Source organism: Cetorhinus maximus, chromosome 6 (genome assembly GCF_964194155.1).
Source record: "Cetorhinus maximus chromosome 6, sCetMax3.hap1.1, whole genome shotgun sequence".
Classification (NCBI taxonomy): domain Eukaryota; kingdom Metazoa; phylum Chordata; class Chondrichthyes; order Lamniformes; family Cetorhinidae; genus Cetorhinus; species Cetorhinus maximus.
The window spans coordinates 19,155,203-19,179,781 of NC_135884.1; the positions used below are offsets into that span (position 1 = coordinate 19,155,203).

General features: G+C 43.8%; 1 protein-coding gene across 4 annotated transcripts in view; it reads left to right on the top strand.

The window, feature by feature from the left end:
* The first annotated feature begins 6,765 nt into the window (after nt 1–6,765).
* The window catches only part of nek4 (NIMA-related kinase 4), a 55,384-nt gene continuing 37,570 nt past the window's right edge, over nt 6,766–24,579 (top strand). Inside the window, exons 1-4 of one of the 4 annotated variants that reach the window (XM_078543345.1) lie at nt 6,766–7,050; nt 19,877–20,143; nt 20,744–20,941; nt 22,142–22,249. In XM_078543345.1, coding sequence (XP_078399471.1) covers nt 6,964–7,050; nt 19,877–20,143; nt 20,744–20,941; nt 22,142–22,249 — 660 coding nt within the window. In that variant the 5' untranslated portion in view covers nt 6,766–6,963. Of the gene's footprint in view, nt 7,051–8,362; nt 8,476–19,876; nt 20,144–20,743; nt 20,942–22,141; nt 22,250–24,579 lie in introns of those variants that run through there. The other 3 variants (XM_078543342.1, XM_078543343.1, XM_078543344.1) reach the window with 3 other exon arrangements.

A 24,579-nucleotide genomic window follows, 5' to 3' on the forward strand; every position in this document is an offset into this window, starting at 1 on the left:
GTAGTTGAGATATTTTGATCGTAGATCTCAGTATTGGGGCGGTTTCTTTAAAATCCTCTGTTCCCTTGGAATTTTCTTCTTGAATAATGACATTACTTTTAATTGCACTGTGTAATAGCCAGAGACTACTTTCCCAATTAGTCCTCCAAATCCTGCAATTTGTTCTTTGCAGGATTCCCAATCTTTTTCTTCTTTGGGTTATTTGCCTATGGCCAATTTGAACAGGTTTAATGGCTGAAGTCTTTCTTCTGGTGACATATGTAATCCTTTTTGGCTGCAAATTTAACCCAGATGCTGGTCTCCTCCTTTTTCTCCAAATCCAAACCTATGGGAGTTCGGCTGGAGGCTCTTCTCTGAATCTGTTCTGGATTTTATGTCACCTGACACTTCATTCCTTAGCCACCTTATTAATACCAGATGGATAGCTGGTTCTTGGAGTTTTAAATGTAAAGCTAGATGCTTTGACCCCCATCAGTTTAGCTTCTTTAGTTCTGCCCAAGTAAGGAGTAGTTTCTCATCTCCAGGGGTTAGATTCAGTAAAGACTTTGAGAATCATTTTTCTTAAGCTCTTGGGTTAATCTAATTACTGTCCCAAATCCTGGCCCTCTTCTTTCATATAGTTTGAGTTTTCTATTTGTTGTTAGATTGCTTCTGCTAGCTCGTCTCTTTCTTTTCAAACTCAATTACTTGTTCATAGCCTTAGTTTCAGTCCTCTGACTTTCCAGTTTGTATTTGGATGTTCTGGATTTCTCATCACTCAGTTTTCTCTTCAGATCATCTATTTCCTTTGTACACCCACATAATGTCAAATTTAAGATAGTCAGTTGGGGGAGGATTGTACTGGACACAATCTTTATTCAGTCTAACATTTATTTACAGAGTGAAACATTACATGCATACACCTCCTAACTCCCACATACCCCCAGTTTCCCTAATTGTCTTTTTATATTTTTCACCTTTTTTGTTGTGTTTTAGTTAGGTTGCATTGTACAGTGACCTTTTGAAACCCAGTCTAGTACCAATACAAGAAGAACTGGAAACACTGCTGAGTCTGCATTTCCAACAATTAATTGAATTTAAATCCCACCAGCTGCTTTGGTGGGATTTTAACCTGGACCTCTGGATTACAAGTCCAGTGACATTACTACAGTGCCATCATCTCCTCCTGTGTCTCTTTATATGTGCTCAAGTGAAACCCCAAATAATGCCATCCACCTGCATATATTAAACACAATTGATATACAATTAACATATGATAAAACATTGGCCTATGCTTTTTCATCCCTCATTTTACTTAATGTTTTAATCAGTAATTTGAGCAAAGCAATCACTATCCAAGGGAATTCCCCTTTCTGTGTAGCTTTTTTGACTCTGTTCCATTTTCCTGAGTTGGTCCTCACTGTGGTACTTGTCCCGATACTGGATTTAGTGTGAAGAGGAATTGGACATAGTTCCCATATTCTGTTCATTATTACATTAAGATTGACATTCAGGTCCCTTCCTATTTTTCTTTCTCAATTAGTAATTCCTCTCGGGGCTGTTGTCATTAGGGGTACATCCGATATAGTGTCTTGGTCTTTTCCCATCAGTGGTTCCAGCCTAGTAGGTAACCTAGTAACATCCCACTCCTGTTTTTCCTTTAAAGGAAAGTGCCTTCTCTCAACCCGTCTTTTGTTGAAATACCTTTTCTACTTCCCTACACTTCAATTGATCCTTCACGATTATCAGTATGTTGACCATTTTATTTAGATTCTCAATCCTCGCTCCGTACTACCTGATCCATTAACACTTCTATAGTTTGTTCCTCCCACGTTCTATCCTTCGTAAACTTGATATCATCCAAAACTCTGCAGACAGTGTTTTAACTCCACCAAGTTCCATTCACCCATCATCCCTGTGATCTCTGTCCTACACTGACTCCCGATTTTAAAATTCTGTTTGTATTCAAATCCCTCCATGGCCTCGTCCCTCAATATCTCTGTAATATCCTTCAGTCCTATAACCCTTTGAGGTATCCAGCTCACCTAATTCTGATATTTCGAGCATTGTCCCTTTAGCTGCCTAGCTCCTAAGGTCAGGAATTTCCTCCCGAAAACTTTCCCCCTTCTACCATTCTTTCCTCTTTTAAGAGACCTACCTCAATATCTCCTTACATGCCTCTGTGTCTAAATTTTGTTTCATAAAGCTCCTGTTAGGTGTCTTTGGATGGTTTGTTGTGTTAAAGGCACTATATAAATGCAAGTTGTTGTGGCCCACACTTACTAGAAAAAGAAACTGGCCTGCATCATCTAATAGCACTAGGTAGCTGCAGTTCCAGACTTCCCCATAGAGTGGCGCTATATCATAGAGTCAGAGGCCAGGATTTCCTGGTCGTCAAGCAGGGGGAGGGGCCCGCTCACCGACGCGTAAAATGACGCGGGATGACGTCGGGTGGAACTCCCATTTAAATTGTCAGGTAGGCGCGGGGGCAGCAGAATCAGCTGTGCGCCCGCCAACCTGTCAATGGCCAACTGAGGCTATTGACAGAGTCATTAAAGTAATTAACGGACCTGCCCGTCTATCCTCAAGGCTGGCGGGCAGGCCAGGAGCCCTGGTGGGCATTAGAAAAAGCAGGAAACCTTGTCCATGGGCAGGATGAGGTTTCATGCAGGTTTTTAAAAATTTAATTAAAATGTATTTAAAAGTGATGGACATGTCCCAGCTCACGTGACAGTGTCACATGAGGGGACGTGGCAGGGAAATTTTTTTTCTTTATTTTTAAGATTTTTTTTACTGTAGAGCCGACCTCCCTGAGGCAGCACTTAGTCTCAGGGAGATGAGTGTGCTCTTTCGTGCGCATGTGTGAAAGAGCGCACTCTCGGGTTTAGGGATTCCCCCCCGCCCACACAGGGAGCGCATAGTGCTTCCATGCGGATGTCACGCTGGGCGGGCCTTAATTGGTCAGCCCACATAAAATGACAGCATGCCCCAGATTGGGGGCACTGATCGGAGGCGCACTTCCACGCACCCGCTCTTAAACTTCACCTCCCGACTGGGGGAAAATTCTGCCCATAGATCCAGAGGTCTCCAACACAGGAAAAGGCCCTTTGGCCCATCGAGTCTGCGCCAGTCAAACAAGTACCTAACTACTCTAATCCCATTTTCCAGCACTAGACCCATAGCCTTGTATGCCATGGCATCGCAAGTGCACATCCAAATGCCTCATAAATGTTATGAGAGTTTCTGCCTCTACCATCCTTTCAGGCAGTGAGTTCCAGATTCCTGCCACCCTCTGGGTGAAAAAATTCTTCCTCACATTCCTTCTAAACCTCCTGCACCTTACCTTAAATCTATGCCTCCTGGTTATTGATCCCTCCACCAAGGGGAAAAAGTTCCTTCCTGTCTACCCTATCTATTCCCCTCATAATTTTATACACCTCAATCATGTCCCCCCTCAATCTCCTCTGCTCCAGGGAAAATAGCCCTAGTTTATCCAATCTCTCCAGCCCAGGCAACATCCTGGTAAATCTCCTCTGCACTCTCTCTAGCGCAATCACATCTTTTCTATAATGCGGATTCCAGAACTGCAGGGAATACTCTAGCTGTGGCCTAACCAGCATTTTATACAGTTCCAACATAACCTCCCTTCTCTTATACTCTATGCCTCAGCTAATAAAGGCAAGTATCCAATATGCCTTCTTAACCACCTCATCTACCTGTCCCACTGCCTTAAGGGACCGGTGGACATGCACACCCTGATCCTCGGTACTTCCCAGGGTCCTACCATTCATCGTGTATTCCCGTGCCTTGTTTGTCCTGCCCAAGTGCATCACCTCACATTTATCCAGATTAAATTCTGTTTGCCACTGATCAGCCCATCTGACCAGCCCGTCTATATCCTCCTGTAATCTAAGGCTATCCTCCTCACTATTTACCACCCCACCAATTTTCATGTCATCCGCGAACTTACTGATCGACCCTCCTACATTCAAGTCTAAATTGTTTATATAAACCACAAACAGCCAGGGACCCAACACCGATCCCTGTAAAAACCCACTGGACACAGGCATCCAGTTACAAAAACACCCCTCGACCATCACCCTCTGCTTCCTGCCACTCAGCCAATTCTGGATCCAATTTGCCAAATTGCCTTGGATCACATGGGCTCTTACCTTCGTTATCAGTCTCCCATGTGGGACCTTATCAAAAGCCTTGCTGAAGTCCAAGTAGACTACGTCAAATGCATTGCCCTCATCTACACACCTGATCACCTCTTTGAAAAATTCAATCAAATTGGTCAGACACGACCCCCTAACAAAACCGACTGTCCTTGATTAATCCCTGCCTCTCCAAGTGTAGTTCAATTCTGTCCCTCCAAATTGCTTCCAATAGTTTCCCCACCACTAAGGTTAGACTGACTGGCCTGTAGTTCCCAGGTTTATTCCCGTCCTCCCTGCTTGAATAACGGTACCACATTGGCTGTCCTCCAGTCCTCTGGCACCTTTCCTGTGGCCAGAGAGTTATTGAAAATTATTGCCAGCGCCCCTGCTATCTCCTCCTTGCCTCACTCAACAGCCTGGGATACATTTCATCCAGGCCTGGAGATTTATCTACCTCTAAGCCTGCCAGACTACTTAGAACCTCAAAGATAAAAACAAAAAGCTAAAAGCTACTGCGGATGCTGGAAATCCAAAACAAAAACAGAATTACCTGGAAAAACTCAGCAGGTCTGGCAGCATCGGCGGAGAAGAAATCAGTTAACGGCTCGAAACGTTAACTGATTTCTTCTCCGCCGGTGCTGCCAGACCTGCTGAGTTTTTCCAGGTAATTCTGTTTTTGTTTTCTACTTAGAACCTCCTCCCTTTCTATGCTAATTGTGATGCTAATCAGCTGCAGAAACCGATTCTCTGGCGGTGGCGCCAGAGCTGTGATCCGCTGCAGTTCCCCAGGCAGCCCATTGGTGGCGCCAGAGGGCTGTGATTGGCTGCAGTTCCCAGCGTAGCTGCTTGGTGGTGTCGGAGGGCTGTGATCCGCTGCAGTTCCCCGGTCGACCCCTTTGCGGCGGCAGAGGAGTGTGATTCACTGCAATTCCCAGGCTGACCCCGTGGTGGCGCCGGAGGGCCGTGACCTGCTGCAGTCTCCCGGAGGACCTCTTGGTGGCGGTGGAGGACTGTGATTCGCTGCAATTCCCTGCCTGCCTCCGTGGTGATGCCAGAGAGCAGTGCTCCGATGCAGTTCCGTGTCTGGCCGCGTGGTAGTACCGGAGAGCTGTAATCCGCTGCAGTACCCTGCCTGGCCTGGTGGTGGTGCCGGAGGGTAATGATCCGCGGCAGTTCATTGCCTGGCCCCGTGGTGGTGCCACAGAGCTGTGCTCCGATGCAGTTCCGTGTCAGGCCGCGTGGCTGTGCCGGAGAGCTGTGATCCGCTGCAGTTCCCTGTCTGACCCCTTAGTGGTGCCGGAGGGCTGTGATCCTCTGCAGTTCCTGCCTGGCACAGTGGCGGCGCCGGAGGACGATGATCTGCTGCAGTTCTCTACCTGGCCGCGTGACGACGGCGGAGGGCAGTGATCCTTCTGCAGTTCCGTGCCTGGCCGCGTGGCAGTGCCGGAGAGCAGTGATAGTGCAGATCCGCTGCAGTTCCCGGCCTGGCCCCGTGGTGGTGCCGGAGAGCTGTGCTCCGCTGCAGTTCCGTATCTGGCCACTTGATGGCGCCGGAGGACGGTGATCCGCTGCAGTTCCCTGCCTGGCCGCGTGGGAGTGCCGGAGAGCTGTGATCAGCCGCAGTTCCCTGCCTGGCCCCATGGTGGTACCGGAGCACGGTGATCCGCTGCAGTTCCCTGCCTGGCCCCGTGGTGGTGCCGGAGAGCTGTGTTCCGCTGCAGTTCCGTATCTGGCCACTTGATGGTGCCGGAGGACGGTGATCCGCTGCAGTTCCCTGCCTGGCCGCGTGGGAGTGCCGGAGAGCTATGATCAGCCGCAGTTCCCTGCCTGGCCCCATGGTGGTACCGGAGCACGGTGATCCGCTGCAGTTCCCTGCCTGGTCCCGTGGTGGTACCGGAGGACGGTGATCCGCTGCAGTTCTCTGCCTGGCCCCGTGGTGGCGGCGGAGGGCTGTGATCCTCTGCAGTTCCCTGCCTGGTCCCGTGGTGGTGCTGGAGGGCCGTGACCCTCTGCAGTTCCCTGCCTGACTCCCTGGTGGTGCTGGAGGGCCGTGACCCTCTGCAGTTCCCTGCCTGAGCCCGTGGTGGTTTTGGAGTGATGTGACCCTCTGCAGTTCCCTGCCTGACCCCATGGTGGTGCTGGAGTGATGTGATCCTCTGCAGTTCCCTGCCTGGTCCCGTGGTGGTGCTGGAGGGCCGTGACCCTCTGCAGTTCCCTGCCTGACTCCCTGGTGGTGCTGGAGGGCCGTGACCCTCTGCAGTTCCCTGCCTGGTCCCGTGGTGGTGCTGGAGGGCTGTGACCCTCTGCAGTTTCCTGCCTGGTCCCGTGGTGGCGCTGGAGGGCTGTGACCCTCTGCAGTTCCCTGCCTGGTCCCGTGGTGGTGCTGGAGGGCCGTGACCCTCTGCAGTTCCCTGCCTGACCCCGTGGTGGTGCTGGAGGGCCGTGACCCTCTGCAGTTCCCTGCCTGACCCCTTGGTGGTGCTGGAGGGCTGTGACACCCTGCAGTTCCCTTGCCTGGTCCCGTGGTGGTGCTGGAGGGCTGTGACACCCTGCAGTTCCCTGCCTGGTCCCGTGGTGGTGCTGGAGGGCTGTGACCCTCTGCAGTTCCCTGCCTGACCCCGTGGTGGTGCTGGAGGGCTGTGACCCTCTGCAGCCCCCTCTCCCTGCCTGGTTGCCTGGTGATGGTGAAGCGGCACCGGGGCTCCAGCCTGTTTCCCACCGATTTTCTGTAACCCGAGTCGGCTGAGACATGAATGAAGACGTAATTGAGGAAAGCGCCGAAAGTCCGCGGCCTCCCGCACGCCTCCAGCGGCACTGAGCAGCCATGGAGCGGTACCTGGTCCTGAGGACAGTGGGGAAAGGCAGCTACGGGGAGGTGCAGCTGGTCAGACACGGCAAGGAGGTGAAACAGGTACCGAGCGGGTGGCGGAGACAGGGAGAGGCCCCGGACTCGGCCCCGGCCCCCCGCAGCCCAGCGCCCACCAACACCCCTGGGCCCGGCTCAAACCGACCCTCTCGCCCTTGGCAAGAAACGCTCCGTCCCTCTGGATGGGCCGAATGGATCAAAACCAGGGGCTGTTCATCCCCAATCCCGGCCTGATTCCCAATCCCGGCCTGATCCCCCCCCCCACCCCCCCCATCCTGGCCTGATTCCCAATCCCGGCCTGATCCCCCCCACCCCCCCATCCTGGCCTGATTCCCAATCCCGGCCTGATTCCCCCCAATCCCGGCCTGATCCCCCCCCAATCCCAGCCTGATCCCCCCAATCCCAGCCTGATTCCCAATCCGGGTCTGATCCCCCCAATCCCAGCCTGATCCCCCCCAATCCCGGCCTGATCCCCCCCCCAATCCCGGCCTGATCCCCCCCCCCAATCCCGGCCTGATCCCCCCCCCAATCCCGGCCTGATTCCCAATCCCGGCCTGATCCCCCCCCCCAATCCCGGCCTGATCCCACCCCCCAATCCCAGCCTGATCCCCCCACTCCCGGCCTGATCCCCCCCCCCCAATCCCAGCCTGATCCCCCCCCCCCCCAAATCCCGGCCTGACACCCCCCCCCCCCCAAACAATCCCGGCCTGATCCCCACCCAATCTCGGCCTGATTCCAAATCCCGGCCTGATCCCCCCCAAACCCCGGCCTGATTCCCAATCCCGGCCTGATCCCAATCCCGGCCTGATCCCCCCAATCCCGGCCTGATCCCCCCAATCCCGGCCTAATCCCCCGAATCCCGGCCTGATCCCCAATCCCGACCTGATCCCCAATCCCGGCCTGGTTCCCAATCCCGGCCTGATCCCCCCCCCATTCCCGGCCTGATCCCCTCCCCCAATCCCGGCCTGACTTCCCCCCAATCCCGGCCTAACCCCCCCCCAATCCCGGTCTGAGCCCCCAATCCCGGCCTGATCCCCAATCCCGACCTGATCCTGATCCCCAATCCCGGCCTGATCCCCAATCCCGGCCTGACCCCCAATCCCGGCCTGATCCCAATCCCAGCCTGATCCCCAATCCCGGCCTGATCCCTAATACCGGCCTGATCCCCCAAATCTGGCCTGAATCTCAATCTCAATCCGCAATTGATCATCAATCCTGGTCTCATCCTCAATCCCAGTTAGAATCTCAGTTCCTGACCGATTCTCAATCCCGGTCTGAATCTGCAATCCCAGTGCCTGCTCATATGTCATTGTTGGCAGCAGCCCCAGCCTCAACTCTGACCTATATACTAATTATATGGAAGCAACATACACCTGGATGGTGGAAATCTAAAATATAAACAGAAAATTCTGGAATCACTCAGCAGGAGTGGATATTTCAGGTCAATGACTTTTTGTCAGACAGAAAAAGGTTAGAAACGCAATGGGGCAATAGGTTTGAAGCAAGTTTACAGCCTTTGGGATCAACGTTGTGTTCAACAATTTTAGAGAAATTTTGCCGCCATATTTTTCTTTTTGTGTTTTATTTTTGTTTTTGGGCGGCAGCTATTGATGTTTCTCCTGTTGCCATTTACAAGTTCTTTAGACCCGTTTTTTGTTTCATGCTCCATTAGCACCACTTTTTTTTCCTTGCGTTATCATTCCTTCTGTCATTTAATCTCTCCTGCCTTCCACCCTATCAAAGACCTTCCCTTTTATTAAAGCACCCCTTTCACCCTTTTCCCTGGTCCTGTACTTGTTTGAAACTTGTTAAGTCTCCTATACAGTATCCTGTATTAATTACAGTATCCTGCTTTATTAATAGTGGCATAGAGTACAAGAGCAAGGAGATTATGTTGAACTTGTACAAGAAGCTAGTTTGACCTCAACTGGAGTATTGTGTCCAGTTCTGGGCACTGCACTTTAGGAAAGGTGTGATGGTCTTGGAGATACATGAGAATGGTTCCAGGGATGAGGAACTTCAATTATGAAGATAGACTTGAGAAGTTGGGACTGTTTTCCTTGGAGAAGAGAAGACTGAGAGGAGATTTGAGAGAGGTATTCAAAATCTTGAGGAACTTGGACAGAGTAGAGAGAGAGAAACTGTTCCCACTCATGAAAGGATCAAGAATGAGAGGGCACAGATTTTAAGTAATTGGCAAAAGAAGCAAAAGCAACATGAGAAAAATCTTTTTCTCGCAGCTAGTGTTTAGGATTTGGAATGCACTGCCTGAGAGTGTGGAGGGAGGTTCAATCGAAGCATTCAAAATCGAGTTGGACTGTTATCTGAAAAGGGAGAATGTGCAGGGTTACGGGTCGAAGGTGGGGTAAAGGCACAAGGTGAATTCCTCATTCGGAGGGCCGGTGCAGACATGATGGGCTGAATGGCCGCCTCCTGCGCTGCAACAATTCTGTGATTCTGCTTCTATCCTTTTCTGGTTCTGACAAAAGGTCATCAGCCTGAAACATTAACTCTTTCTTTCTTCACAGATGCTGCCAGACCTACTTTTATTACCGTTTACATGAGGCAGCTATGCTGTACATTTTGCATTGATGTAGACTGATTATTGAGTTGCCTAACACGTTGGACAGTGTTACTGTTGTATAACTTCACCGAAAACATTTATACTGTGATTGTATTGTGCACAGTGATCTGTTAGGGCCAGATCTTAGCAGAGTTGGGGTGACTCTGCAGACCTTTGAAAATGGCAGGTGGAAGCTGGATGCGGATGTCCCACCCCCATTTCCAACAGATCCCAGTTTTGTTGGGAGGGGAAAGGGGGTGGGGCATGATTCACACAGGAGGGAAATCCAGGTGCAGCAAGGCTGAGGGGGTGAGGTTTGAGGGATAGAAGGCCTAAAATTTCTGAAACAACTGGCCAAGCCATAATCTGCTCCTTAACCTTGGAAAGTATTGTGTTCTAGTCTGAACTGGTTCTCTGGTTTCTTGAATTTTCCAGAAATTCCAAAGGTTGTTCTACATGCCAAGATTATAATCACAATATGAACATAGCCATGAGAAAAGCAACACGGAATCTGAATACTTGAAAGGCAGTTCTGCTAAATGAGATTATATGTACAAAAAGAAAACAGCAATTTCTTTTTCCTTTGTTACTGAGTTGCAGTATTGAGTGTTTATCTTGCATTGTGCTGTAAACTGAATTGCAACTTTCCAGATAATATATGACTGTCTGGAGGAGATAATCATGCACAACTTGAACCAGACCTGCTGAGTTTTTCCAGGTATTTTTATTTTTATTTTGAACTTTACCCTGGTTGATGAAGTTTGAAAGCTGTCATAAAGCCCACTAACCATACGCAACTTTTGAAGTTAGGCAAAATAGAATAGTCAGAGCTTAATTTATTGCAGAGTCTGATTTGGGTCGACATGCAACCAAATCTCCTGTCTAGAAAGTAGTATGAATAAAATGGAAAAAACAGTCCTAATTCTGTTTACATTTCAGTTTCAGATCCATTCCTGGCATCTCTGTCCTAGTATTGATCCCAAAACTCGTTCCTGGTCCTGAGATCATTTACAGTTTTCTATTAAAACATACCCTATTGCTGTAAGGAGGGATAAACTGAAACAAAACACTTTATAAAGTCAATAGCAAAATATTGCGGATGCTGGAATCTGAAATAAAACCTGAAAATGCCGGTAAAACGCAGCAGGTCTGGCAGCATCTGTAGAGAGAGAAACAGAGTTAACGTTTCGAGCCCGTATGACTGAAGAAAAGCATATGGACTCAAATTGTTAACTCTGTTTCTCTCTCCACAGATGCTGCCAGGCATACATTATTAAAGTCACTTCCTTTTGACATGGTAATCATTTGCTAAAATATTTGTAAACCTACATTTAGGAATTTCACAATTCTGTTTAATTTGTAGTAATTTACATTCTTAGATGGACCACCAGGATGACTGGTGTGTGGAATGTGGGGATAATATCAGACTGGGATAAATTAGAGGAAACATTAGCCTGCATTTGGCTTTGATGTGCCTGCTTCTTACTGATAACTTGGTGCATGGCATGGGAAAATGTTCCATTCTTCTACATTGATTCCGCACAAAAAAAAATCCATAATTTAAATAAGTGTAACAATTTTAATGAGAAGATTTTTGAAACCTACCTAAAATTTTTTTGCTTATACCTAATAAATTATGAAAACTATAACCTGGTTACTCGCCTCTACTATAAAAAGAAAGACTCTTTTTGTGATCACAGTTTGTTCCAAAGCGTTTTCTAGCTAATTAGGTACTTTTGAAGAGTTGTAATTAAAGAAATAAGACAACCAATTTTCACACAGCAAGGTCACACAAACAGCAGCAAGATAAATGATGAGATCATTTGCTTTAGGTACTGGGTGAGAAATAATTATTGGTCAAGACACCAAGCAGAACATCCTGCTCTTCTTCGCATAGTGCGTTGGGACCTTGTTAGGTCCATCTGACAGGGAAGGTAGGGACTTGGTTTAACATCACATATGAACTTTGGAACCTCTGATAATGTAGCACTCCCTCTGTATTTCAGAGGAGTGCCAGACTAAATTATGTGCTCAAGTCTTTGGACAGGGATTCACTTAAACCTTCTGACTACAAAGCTAGAGTGCTACCACTAAACTACAACCTAGATTTCCCACTGTTGCTAGCCTTCAATTTTTATTAAATATATTATACAATTTCAAGTTTATGCATAAAAAAACTTTACACTTCAATTACCTCAGTGTCTACACCACCATGGTCCTTGTTCGATCCCCTGCCATGGGCCAGAATTTGCTCTCAAAATAACAGTGAGGCTAGTGGGACCTCAAGTGAGGTGTATGCTTAAACGAGGAAAAAAAGATTCTGTCTAAGTTACACTGTTCTGCCATTAATTTTGCAAAAGTGACATTTCACTGTCTGCTGCAACATTGACCTGCATTGAACGTCTTGAAATTGCAGTATTTGCGCAATAGATACAAACTAAATCTGTCGCAGATATTTAGGGCTGGTAGTGTGAACACCCTTTTAATGATAAGTGTGTTAGTGGCTGTCAATCAATCATCCTGACACTGAAAATTAATTATTAGAAGTGTGGATTACAAGTGTCCCATCCCTACAGATTTTGTATTTTTGTAGCGATTTTTAAAAGGTCAAATTTTGAATTTTTTTTCTTTTACGTATTCTTTCTGTCTTTTATAATTCTCAAGTAATCCAATATTTCTTTTCCTCTCTTTGTTTCCCTTTTTGTATCTGATTTGACATTGGACTCATTCACCCTCTTTCTCAGTCTTTTCTGTTTTGATTTCCCAATCCTTAATTCTCATTGGTTAAGGAAATACCCTGTTATTCACTCGGGTCCTTGATGCCCTGTTTCCCTCATGGAATCATAGAAAAGTTATAGCATGGAAAGAGGCCATTCAGCCCATCATGCCTGTGCCGCCCGAAAAAAAGTAGCTGCCCATTCTAATCCCACCTTCCAGCAGTCGGTTCTTAGCTTTGCAGGTTACAGCACTTCAGGTGCAGATCCAGGTACCTTTTAAATGAATTGAGCATTTCTGCCTCAACCACCAAACCAGGCAGTGAATTTCAGACACCTACCACCCTCTGGGTGAAAAAATGTTTTGCAATATCCCCTCCAATTCTCCTACCCATCAGCTTAAATCTGTGCCCCCTCGTAATTGACCTCTCCACTAGGGGAAACAAGTCTTCCCTGTCTACTGTATCTAGGCCCCTCATAATTTTGTACACCTCAATCAAGTTATCCCTCAGTTTTCTCTGTTCCAAGGAAAACAACCCCAGCCTACCCAATCTTTCCTCTTAGCTGCAATTTTCCAGCCCTTGCAACAGTCTTGTAAATCTCTTCTCTCCAGAGCAATTATGTCCTTTCTGTAATGTGGTGACCAGAACGTAACGCAAAACTCCAGCTGTGGCCTAACCAGCGTTTTATACAGTTCCAGCATTACATCCCTGCTTTTGTATTCCATATCTCATCTAATAAAGGGAAGCATTCCGTATGCCCTCTTCACCACCTTATTTATCTGCCCTGCAGCCTTCAGGGACCTGTGGACATGCACTCCAACATCTCTCAATATCCTCTTATTTATTGAATATTCCCTTGCTCTGTTTGCTCTCTCAAAATGCAAAACCTCACACTTCTCTGGATTGAATTCCATTTGCCACTTTTCCATCCACTCACCCAGATCATTGATATCATTCTGGAGTACACAGCTATCCTCTTCACTATCAACTACACGGCCAATTTTTGTATCATCTGCAAATTTCCCAATCATGCCACCCACATTTAAGATCAAATCATTAATATATACAATAAACAGCAGGGGACCGAACACTGACCCCTGTGGAACCCACTGGAAACTGTTTTCTATTCACTAAATGTATTCAAACACATTAGAATAATTCAGATTTCATTTTAATTGTTTCATTTGATGTTTTTCATTGTATAATCACTGTCCTTTGCACAGATAATAGAGGTGGCTTTATGTTGGCTTCAAACAGCCATACTTTACTATCTTAACAATATTTGTTGTAAAGTGGAGCAGATTTTGCCGCTGCCTTAAGCACTGTAAATGATGACTGTTCATACAGTATGTCTGAGCACAGTGCTCAATTGTCAAGTGTCTTTTTATATGCTTTAGCCATCATTGACCACAACATTTGGCTAAATAAATCAAAGCTGGGTTATTGTATAATAAAGGGTGGCTTGTATAGATTGCCTTTTTAGCAAACCAACATTTATTTTCTAGCATGAAATAGAGCCAAGTTTTAAAGGAAAGAATGCCACAGTCTAAAAAATTATGCCCATACTATTAGATCAAATCAAATTCCAGCACTTTTGTATTGCTGAACAAAGAAACATGATGTTGAAGCTTTTCGTTTTGCAGTATAAATTGTTGCTCCCTTTGAAATTTGGTATTCTTGTGGCTGTCCTGATGATTGCAGGCTTTGACAGCATGTCTCGTTTTTCAGCAATATTCAAGTTCTGTACTATAAAGCACTTCAACTTACTTCTATCTGATTCCATTACAGTGCAGATATGAACAAGTATACATGCGCAGAATTATTTACAAGTGTTGAATGAACTGCTTTAAAAGGAGGAGGGAAGATAACAATTAAAAATTCCAGTGCACTGCCAGGAATTGGAGTTTTTAAACATATTATTAGAAAATCGCTGTGTTTGTTCCAATTGCTACCCACAGTGCTGCACTATGAGAACATTTGTGTATGAGGTGCTGATTCCCCTTTGTATCCCACTACTGCTGATGTAATTCCACTGAACAGAGTGGGTGAGCTTGTGTCAGTGGGATATAATAATCAATCTTTGTAACGTATGATAATAATCTTGCCTCTGTCATACAAAAGTGTGTAGTACACTTGTACTCTTGAAATGTCACACTCAGAATTACAAGATGTTGCACTGAACAGGTAGGAAATTACCAGTGGACAAATAATATTTTAAGAAATTGCAGGTTATTTTAGTGGATAGAGTTTCTGAGAAATGTGGGGAGTATCAGAACAGATCAAATGTCAGATTTCTACCATGACTTAAAGAGATAGGCCAAGTTCAATACAGCTCTTCCTTGGCAGCAGGCAGTTTACTTCAGATGGTTCCTTTTCCATAATTAAGAATGGGCTATTGAAATGTAACCATTATACTATTTAATGTATAGCTTACTATAAAACACACTTATAAAACAGCACATCCTCTGATTTGCTGTAAAAGAACCACTTGTAACCTTTAAATTCCTTAGCTATTATTTATGGTGAAGCCAGGATGCTTGTTCATGTATTCAGAAGTACGTTTTTACAGTAGTAATGGAAAACATAATTATACAGTATTACATAGAGTATATGGCACAAAAACAGGCCATTCAGCCCACCAGGTTTATGCTCCACATGAGCCTTCTCCCACCTCACTTATCTTACCATTATCAACATAGCAAACAATAATATATATTGTGTTCAGAAGTATTGGATTGGTAGATCTACATCACTATTGTATTTGTTACTTGTGATATTTTTTATTAAATATAGTTTGGGGTGAAATGTATCACATTCTACCATGAAAGCATTGCATACACACTGAGTATAAGAGGTTAGCTGAGAACCTCCATTCATTACAACTTAACCAAAAGGCATTAAAGGTTACACATAACCTCATCTCCTTTATGCAGGTTTCTCCCTTTTTAGTGTAAATTCCATTGTCCCAATGTGTCTTTGTAACTTTACTTCCATAATATAAATCTTTCATAGCACTCATATTATCAGTAACCTTTGGGAAAAATAAACACACTGTTTGGCTTAGCCTCTGTTGGCTAGGTGTAACACCTTACCATCTCTTTGAAATTCATGACTCTGGTTTATCTAAAAATGTAAATGTTCTTCACACCTCACATTCTAAAACTTCAGCCATGTTTATGTATTTAGCATTTCAAACCAGCTTCTCTTTTGATAACTCAAAAGCTCCAGACTAGCTGTCTGCAATTCAATTAAATCCCCCACTCACACATCCACACAGAGAAACTAATCCAAACCCCACTATTAAACTATCTTTACAATAAATCACAATAATATTATGAAAATTATTATATTTTCATGAGTGAAATTTATAGAAAATCTGCTCAGTGAAGGAAATTTTCAGTTATTGAACAGCAGCTCAGTATTTGTTACCAGTTACTGAAAGGAGCTTGGAACATGAAAGTTTGTTGGTCTAATTATTCAAATTATGCTGACTGGGTGGTGGGTCTTCAGGATACTGCTCAGTGAAAGGCGCAGGGTGGGAGTGGGAGGGATTCTACTGCTAAAAGCTGTTGGTGTGGGTTGGCTTGTTCTAATTGATCTTGCACCCAGATATCTGCAAGACAGATTTGTATGGATAACAGCTCCCAGCACTGATAGCGGTGGTCCATGGGCTAGAAGACATGGAACAGTAGCAGCACAATCACAAAGCGGGTGATCATTAAGTGTAGTGGGAAGCTGGGCAGCAACAGATAATCTCTGTACTACAGGATGGCTTCCTGCAGTTGTGGGTTGTATAATAGTGCTGGGGAAATGTTTTGGGCTTGGAGGAGGGAGTTGCCCAGGCTGATGATCAGCTGGAGTTAGCAAAGAATGACATGCAAGCCCAGCAACATAGCCTGATAGCCAAAAGTTTAAAATTTTTAAAGTAAAGGTTTGTAATAAATCCCCAAATGTAGAAGTACGCCCCTGCACCACCAAGCTCTGATTTTTAGTTATAGCTGTTTCTTTCGGTTTAATGGGCTTGCATTCAGTTGATTGATAGTCACATAATATTAGGCTCACATTACCAGCTCCAGGAGCTTATACCATTAACTTCTTGTGACCTTATACCATTGTTTATAATGGACAGTAGCACTCGGCAGCTGCTGTTAATGAAGGGTATGTTGGTAAGCAGGGTTTGAATTTGAGGTGCCTGTTTGCTGACCAACAGCCGAGAAAACTCAGGCTTCTTTGCAGTTTCACGTGGCTTCCAGATCGGATCTTCAGCCATGTAAAAAGATGTAGCTAGCTTGGTACAGGTGGGGCCAGACTTTGCTGAAAAAATAGCAGCGTCTGAATAGTGCACTCTGTTGTAAATGCATAAATTGGCCAGCAGGTGTTGACAAGGAAGAGATACCCTGTGCATTGTGAATCACCACAAGGTGCTCCGCTGTTAGCATCTTGCACTTAACCTCCCTGAAGTTCCTGCATTTGCTGATTCCAAAGACTGACAGATTAATGTTGCATAATAATGCCTCAGTTTCATGTCTCCCCTCATTAATATAAATTACCTTAAATAGGAGTATCCAGACGTTCAAAACCAGTGAGTTGGCTGTGAGAAGCCCAATAGAACAGAAATCGCATTGTCCTTCTCTTATGTATCTAAAATAATACTCCAAACACAGAAACCATGTCTTCCCGTGCACCAAAATATCACCAGCTTCTCCCCAGCAAGAATCTGGTACTCAAAAATTCTAAGTGCTCAAATACAACAGCAAACCTACCCCACTGGCCTCATCTCCTATTTCCCGTCCCCTTAAACTTGGAACATGGGAAGAATTAGTGTAGCTCTTTAAACACCCTGAGCTGGAAGAAGATTGCTGCAAAAAACAACGACAGTGATTGGTCTTCTAGCAACCAGGAAGCGATTTCTCCTGTTGTCCAGGGCTGGAAAATCCAAAGGGCTGCAGCTAAGCCTTTCCTCCAGCCCCTGCTTCTTAACATCAAGTCCACAATGCCAATTTCAACTGCATTAGTTTCAATGAAACTAATCAGAGTTGAAATTTGGCTTTGTATGCATTTAGAATGAGGAGAAGCAAGTGTTTTGTGAAAGAGGCACCTAAGCTGCATTTGGCCTATTGGCTGTTGAACACAACCCAACATTTTTTTTTTCCCATTTCATAAGGAGAATGTTGTGTTGGTTCCTCAAGAATTTGCTACCGCTGTTGGTGATCATTCAGTAGAAAGAGAGAGGCAAATCCAGGCTCTATCCAAGCATTTCTATCTGAAGGCAGTCTACTTTACAACCTGGCTGGAGCTGATAGAATTCGTCCTGCACACCCCATTGAAAGCCACCTCTAATTACTAGCCTGCAATGCTGCTATGAATAGCGTTTGAATTAATGGACGATATCAGTAACATTAAATGGCAGCTTTTTAAACCTGTTTAACCTCTTTTTATTTCATCATCTCATTTTCACCATAGCGACTAAAGCAGACCAAAAAAACCTAACAGTTGTCGTCAGTGTCTACATATTTACTGGGAGGATGTTTATCAGTATTGCTGAAGGAAGTTTATTCAGACGCCTTCAGTGGCCCATCGTATGGCTAAAAAGTGAAGAATTGTGTTGCTGGTTATGAGATGGTACATTGTGTACTTGCAATACATGTAACAAAGTCCTATAAAAATGGGTATTTTAAATAATTCAGAGGGAATTAACAAAACATAGCAGAGAAGTGTGCAAGCCCTTTGTTTTTTTATATCGCATAGGTCCATATCACGTATTCTCGAGGACTGCATAGGAAGTTTAAATTAAAATTCAATTTTCTCAAGTTGTCAATTCAAACCAATCTTATAATCAATATATAGGCCTTTTCCAAATCTCTAACCCATGAAACTCAAGCAGGACAATCCAGCGAATACAAAATAGCAAGTAAGACTATGGGCTTCAAGGGTTGGATGGGCTCAGGCTGCAGTATGAACAGCTCGAGCATAGATGGTTTCTGCTTTCAAACTCATTCACTCTATGGCAGTGCACTATGAAGAACCAGCACTTGAACATTATGAAAACATCTAATGGTGCTTATCAAGGAAAGTCCTTTTAATTGTTTTGGATTTAACTTTGTAGCCCTTCTCACTTATACATCTATTGATCTACCTATTCACCTTGGGAAAACTCAGTTGGAAGCCCCGATTAGCAATCTGATTGTTCTGAGGGGATTGCGATCCAGACTTTGTTGCTACTGTGGCCATTCTTACTGTGCGATCCATATGACTCTTAGGGGCAGGGGTTTGCTGGTTTGTTTTCTTCCAGTAGTAACAATTGTTCATGTCTTGTTACTTCCTGCCCTCCTGCTGCCTTGATGGCATCAACCTTCACATCCCCTTTGAGAGCCACTAAGCTCCAGCAAAGAGAGTAGGAATGTGATTTGTCTTTGCTTTCCATTCTATCCTTGCCCTCAATTCTGTAGGAGATCCACAAGTACCTGTGAGTCTGATGGCTCAGTTATCTCTCCTATGCTTTGCAACTTTGATTGGTTGAATATTTCCAAATCTGCTGATGACACAAAACTAAGTGGGAGTGTAAGTTGTGAGGAAGGTGCAAGGAGGCTTCAAGGGGATTTGGACAGGCTAAGTGAGTGGGCAAGAACATGGCAAATGGAATATAATGTGAATAAATGTGAAGTTATCCACTTGGTGAAAAAACAGGCAGAGTATTTCTTAAATGGTGAGATGTTGGGAAGTGTTTATGTGCAAAGGGACATGGGTGTCCTTGTTCATGAGTCACTAAAAGCTAACATGCAGGTGCATGTTAAGTGATTAGGAAGGTAAATGGTATGTTGGCCTTCATTGCAAGGGGATTTGAGTACAGGAGTAAAGAATTCTTGTTGCAATTATATAGAGCGTGTGACCTCACCTGGAGTACTGTGTACAGTTTTGGTCTTCTAATTTAAAGAAGGATATACTTGCCATGGAGTGGGTGCAACAGGTTAACCGGACTAATTCCTGGGATGGTGGGATTGCTTTATGAGAAGAGAATGAGGAAATTGGGTCTGTATTCCCTAGAGTTCCGAAGAATGGGAGGTGATCTCATTGAAACTTACAAAATTCTTACAGGGCATGACAGGATAGATGTAGATAGATGTTTCCCCTGGCTGGTGAGTCTAAAACCAGGGTACCCAGTCTTAGAATAAGGGGCAGGCCATTTAAGACTGAGATGAGGGGGAATTTCTTCACTCAGAAAAGCGGTAAATCTTTGGAATTCTTTATCCCAGAGGGCTGTGGAAGTTCAATCATTGAGCATGTTCAGGACAGCAATTGAGAGATTTCTGGATACTAATGACATCAAAGGATATGAGGATGGTGGGGGAAAAATGGTTTAGAGGTAGATGATCAGCCATAATCTGTTTGAATGGTGGAGCAGGTTCAACAGGCCGAATGACCTACTCCTGCTCCTATATTCCATGTGTGCTTCTTATACACCTTTGATTTTCACTTAACCTCAAATAAAAAAGTCTGTTGCAAATAAATATGTGATGTATTTTAAGAACCTAGTACAGTATTTCTAAATAATCAATGCTTGTGTTTATGGTTGAATTTTATTGGATTTTCAGTTTGTTGTGAAGAAGCTGAATCTAAGAAATGTTTCCAGCCGTGAGCGCAAAGCAGCAGAACAAGAAGCCCAGCTTTTATCCCAACTGCGACATCCCAACATTGTTACCTACAGAGAGTCATGGGAAGGAGATGATGGACTTTTATATATTGTGATGGGTTACTGTGAAGGTGGGGATTTGTATCACAAGCTGAAGGAACAGAAGGGCAAATTGCTTCCAGAAAGTCAGATTGTGGAGTGGTTTGTCCAGATTGCCATGGCTTTACAGGTACAATTCTACAGAGGAACAAAGAAATAAGTTAAAAAGAGCAAATTTTAATGTTGCACTGTAGTTTCTAAATTCAATGTAACTTCAATATGAGTTTTCCATTTTAATATGTTGGTGTTGGCCAAGACATCATCCGTGTAAAAATTTGAATGATTAGTTATTCTTTCAGCAGCCATCCCTTAGAATTTTTTTCACTGATAATTCATCCTAATTTTACATTAGAAGATTACGTAACTTTATTAAGGCAACATTTAATGAGTTTGTGAATAAGTATGTCAATGGACATACACTGTGAATCCACTATTCAGATGACTTAATATAATCATAAAAATGCAAACTCACAAATTATCAGTGTTAGATTAGGTATGGGTGTTCATCCACCAGTTTAGAATTATTCTGCATATTTTTTCAAATGAAATATTACAATCTTTGTGTCTGTAAATTCTCTGTCTTAATTAATGCACAACTTGGATTTTGTACAACACATTGCACTCAGGTAACTCATAAAGAGTGGCTTGAGTATAACAGTTGGAATGCAAAACATTTTATTTTGAGGTGACTGTATATTTAATGAGATCTATGTATGCTTTTTTTTTACAGTATTTACATGAAAAACGCATCCTGCACAGAGATCTTAAAACTCAAAACATTTTTCTAACAAAAACAAGTATTATTAAAGTTGGAGACCTGGGCATTGCCAGAGTGTTGGAGAACCAGCATGATATGGCCAGTACTCTGATTGGAACACCTTATTACATGAGTCCTGAACTCTTCTGTAATAAACCATACAACCATAAGGTAGAGTGCTCTTGTATAACTTCATTGTGCTTTTGGTTAGATCAGCTTTATATTATAGGTTAAGAATACATTTTTCCAGTTTCTACACATCTTTACTGCATATGGTATGTGCTTTTTTTTCTCCTTTAATATTGCCTTTGTCTTGGGCAGAAACTGTTCTGTAATACCTCACCTGTGCAGCCATTTTTCTATATGAACCTGAACAGTAGCAGGAGCCAACTCAGAGTGACTCCAACTCTATCCTTATCTGGCGGCCACACACATGCATTTGCAGTTGGCATTGCTTGATAGAGATCAGGAATCCTGGTCTTTTATTTTTCTATTTTCCATAAACTAAGGCATACTGAAACTAATTGTAGCTCAGTTCTGTCAGCTATCATGGCAAAGTTTAGGTATTAAACTTGGAATTTTTAAGTGACTCAAAAGCCTGATATTTAATGAAGCAGGATTTCGAAGTGGGAAGTTGGATTTCTAGTGGGAGTTTGCCTGATTGCTGCAGACCTTTAATGCCATAGAATGTTTTTTTTAACAAGTTCCCTGTCCAGAATGCAGTCTGACAGACCCAGTTCCCTGCTGCAGCAGAGATGCAACACAGGAGCAGATAGGGTCCCAGCTGTGCTGGGGTAGAGTTCAATGTGGTGGGGTGGGGAAGCGGGGCTTAGGGTACATGATTTGGTGGGTAGGGGGTAATTGTGAGTTGCTTGAGAGAAATCGGAACAAAGATGAGGAACTTTGGAGTGGGGGCGTTTGAGGTTCATTTATCGGTGGGGGTAGGGGTTTGATTAGCTGGGGCTTTAAATACGTGAAGTCAAAACAGGTTTGCTTGGAAAGCCAGGGGAAGCACCTCTGCTGTTTTTGGATCACAAGCAGTGCTGAAAAACCACGTACATGTTCCATCCAGCAGTCCTCACTTCCCTTTAGCTACCAGGTTTCCTAAAGCCATGGGAATGCAGCCAGTAAGCGTTAAAGCTGAAAGAGAAATTATTGTGCAGCACCCAGCAGCATCACAGTATGAGCGCCCTGCCTCCTGGGAGCAGGCTGATTTTGCTAACTTCCTTTTGAACAATGTTCAATAAAGAGAAGCTTTAAAGAATTATGCATAACATTACAGCATATCTTTTTAGTAAAGCAGTAAAAAGAATATGAATTGTGGTAAAAATATTATCTGTCTTGTAAGCCTTTCTTCATTTTTCTGTATAGTCTGACGTTTGGGCCCTTGGTTGTTGTGTGTTTGAAATGGCAACATTGAAACATGCCTTTAATGCCAAGGATATGAACTCCTTGGTTTTCAAGATTATTGAAGGAAAGGTAATGTACATTCCATGACATTTTTCTACTTTCTGTCAACCTCATCAAGTGCTTTACTTAGTTTGCCAGTATTCAGCAGTTCAAGAAGAAGGCCTTCTCAAGGCAAATAGGAATGACAATTAATGCAGGTCTTGCCAGAAGCTCCATATCCTGAGGATGAATAAGAGGTAGAGAAAGAAAGAACCTGCTCTTATGTTGGTTACTGATAAAAATGACTAATATGGATCAACTTTGAAAAACAAATTAAAAGTCATGAAATTTACAACATTTTTAAGCAATACAAGATTAGAATAAGGTTATTTATAATTAATAATGGCCAGTTACTTAGGCTGTATGTCCCAATGATTGGCTGATCAAATCAAAAGCATGTTCCTTCAGTTGTTTGTAATAGGCAGAGTGCAGACCATGCTCAACCAGCCTGCACATGCAAAACCCAAAACAAAACATTTACAATTACGTATGATTCCGCATTTGGCTAGCACTTGCTGAACAACCCGGAATGTGCTAATAGCTACACTAATAACCAATTTAAGATAATTAGTCAGGCTCAAAACATAGCTCATTTACCCTTGCTAGAAGCAACATAGTGTAATATTTTCTGTAAACTAAAGGAATATGTTCAAGCCCTGCAGCTTTTGTGAATTACCTGGGGAGCCTATAGTTCCTCATCGCTTTCTCCATGGCAACGCCTTGGCCAATCAGAGTCAACTTGACAACCAGTTAGCAACCTTTCCTCATGTAGTATTAGTTATTGTGATTGTTTGAAATTTGGCATTCTTACGTTTGTCCTGATGAATACAAGATGAAAACTTTAGGCAACATGTCTCTCTGTTCAGCAATATTCAAGTTCTGTATGACCAAGCCACTGTTTATTTATAAGGAGTACCTTTGTTTAATAAAAAATCTGCAGTTCATGTTTGTGAGTGATTTCTATTCCAGTTGTTTCAGTTTAGTAGGCTTAGATAGAATATACTGGAAAACAATGCTCATGTGGTGGTGGTGGTGGCGTAGTGGTATTGTCACTGGATTGGTAATCCAGAGACCCAGGGTATTGCTCTGGGGACCTGGGTTCAAATCCCAGATGATAAAATTTGAATTCAATAAAAAAAATCTGGAATTAAAAGCCTAATGACCATGAAACCATTGCCAATTGTTGTAATAACCCATCTGGTTCATGTCCTTTAGGGAAGGATATCTGCCATCCTTACCTGGTCTGACTGCAGACCCACTAAACAAGGGCAGTTAGAGATGGGCAATAAATGTGGGCCTAGCCAGCAATGCCCACATCCCAAGAACAAATATAAAAAAAATAAGTTTCTGCTTTGAGAAGCAAAGGATTGTGGTTAGATGTGAAAATATCTTACTGGTGCAGTGAAAGTTGTTAAAATTATTGCTGAGTATGCCTTTGTAGTATGTTGGTAAGAAGTAATGATTAATATTAATGTCAAGAAAAGGTTTTTTTTAACTTAAAATATTACAAGCAGTATGATAAAGCAAAAAATTATACACAGTCTACCAAACGAAACATTGTACCAAAGCAGAGTTTATACAGTTCAGCAATACTTCAATGCTGCCAACATGGAAAAAGTAAACATATAAATAGCCATTGTCCAGCCATGCCTTTGTACTGCAGTCAGAACCCTTTTCAAGAACAAATAAAGGTCATAGCTTGAGCCTTTTAAAATCCTTTGGAGACCTGGAGATGGTGCCATTCACTTATTATCTAAGTGTACTTCTTTGTGGATGCACCTGGCCTCCAATGATGGCTTGATCAGAAACTTTGACATTCAGGAAAATCAGAAAAAAGGAAAGAAATGTGTGTCCTCACACTAGGTATAATTGTATGCTGTTGCTGCATGAGTCTACCATATTAATATTTTAAATACTTGGTTTACATCGATGCACTGAAAGTGATGTCTGAAGAAAATGTATGATGTAAGTGAAAAAACTAGCTTCAATATTAGCATTAGAACTTGGAACATACATGAGATTTTATAACTTGGATTTTGCAAGGGAAATGCAAGTTCTGTTCATTTCTGACTTCCAAAGCCCATTGCCGCCATATTTTTGTCTCTCAGAGATGTAGGGCTGAATTGAATGGTCCCCCGCTGGTGGGTTAGCAGACAGGGGTTGGGGGATGGGGTGATGGGGTCCTGTTAAATTACCCGGGTGACCTTCCCGCCTCCCTCCTGCCCATCAGACCTGACCTGCCCTCAATTTTGCAGGTGGCAACTGAGGTCTAGGGTGGCCTACTCAACAGCTTCAATTGGGGCAAGGGTGAGTGGCCAATTAATGGCACTTAAGGGCCACTTCCCATTTGGCCTCAATTT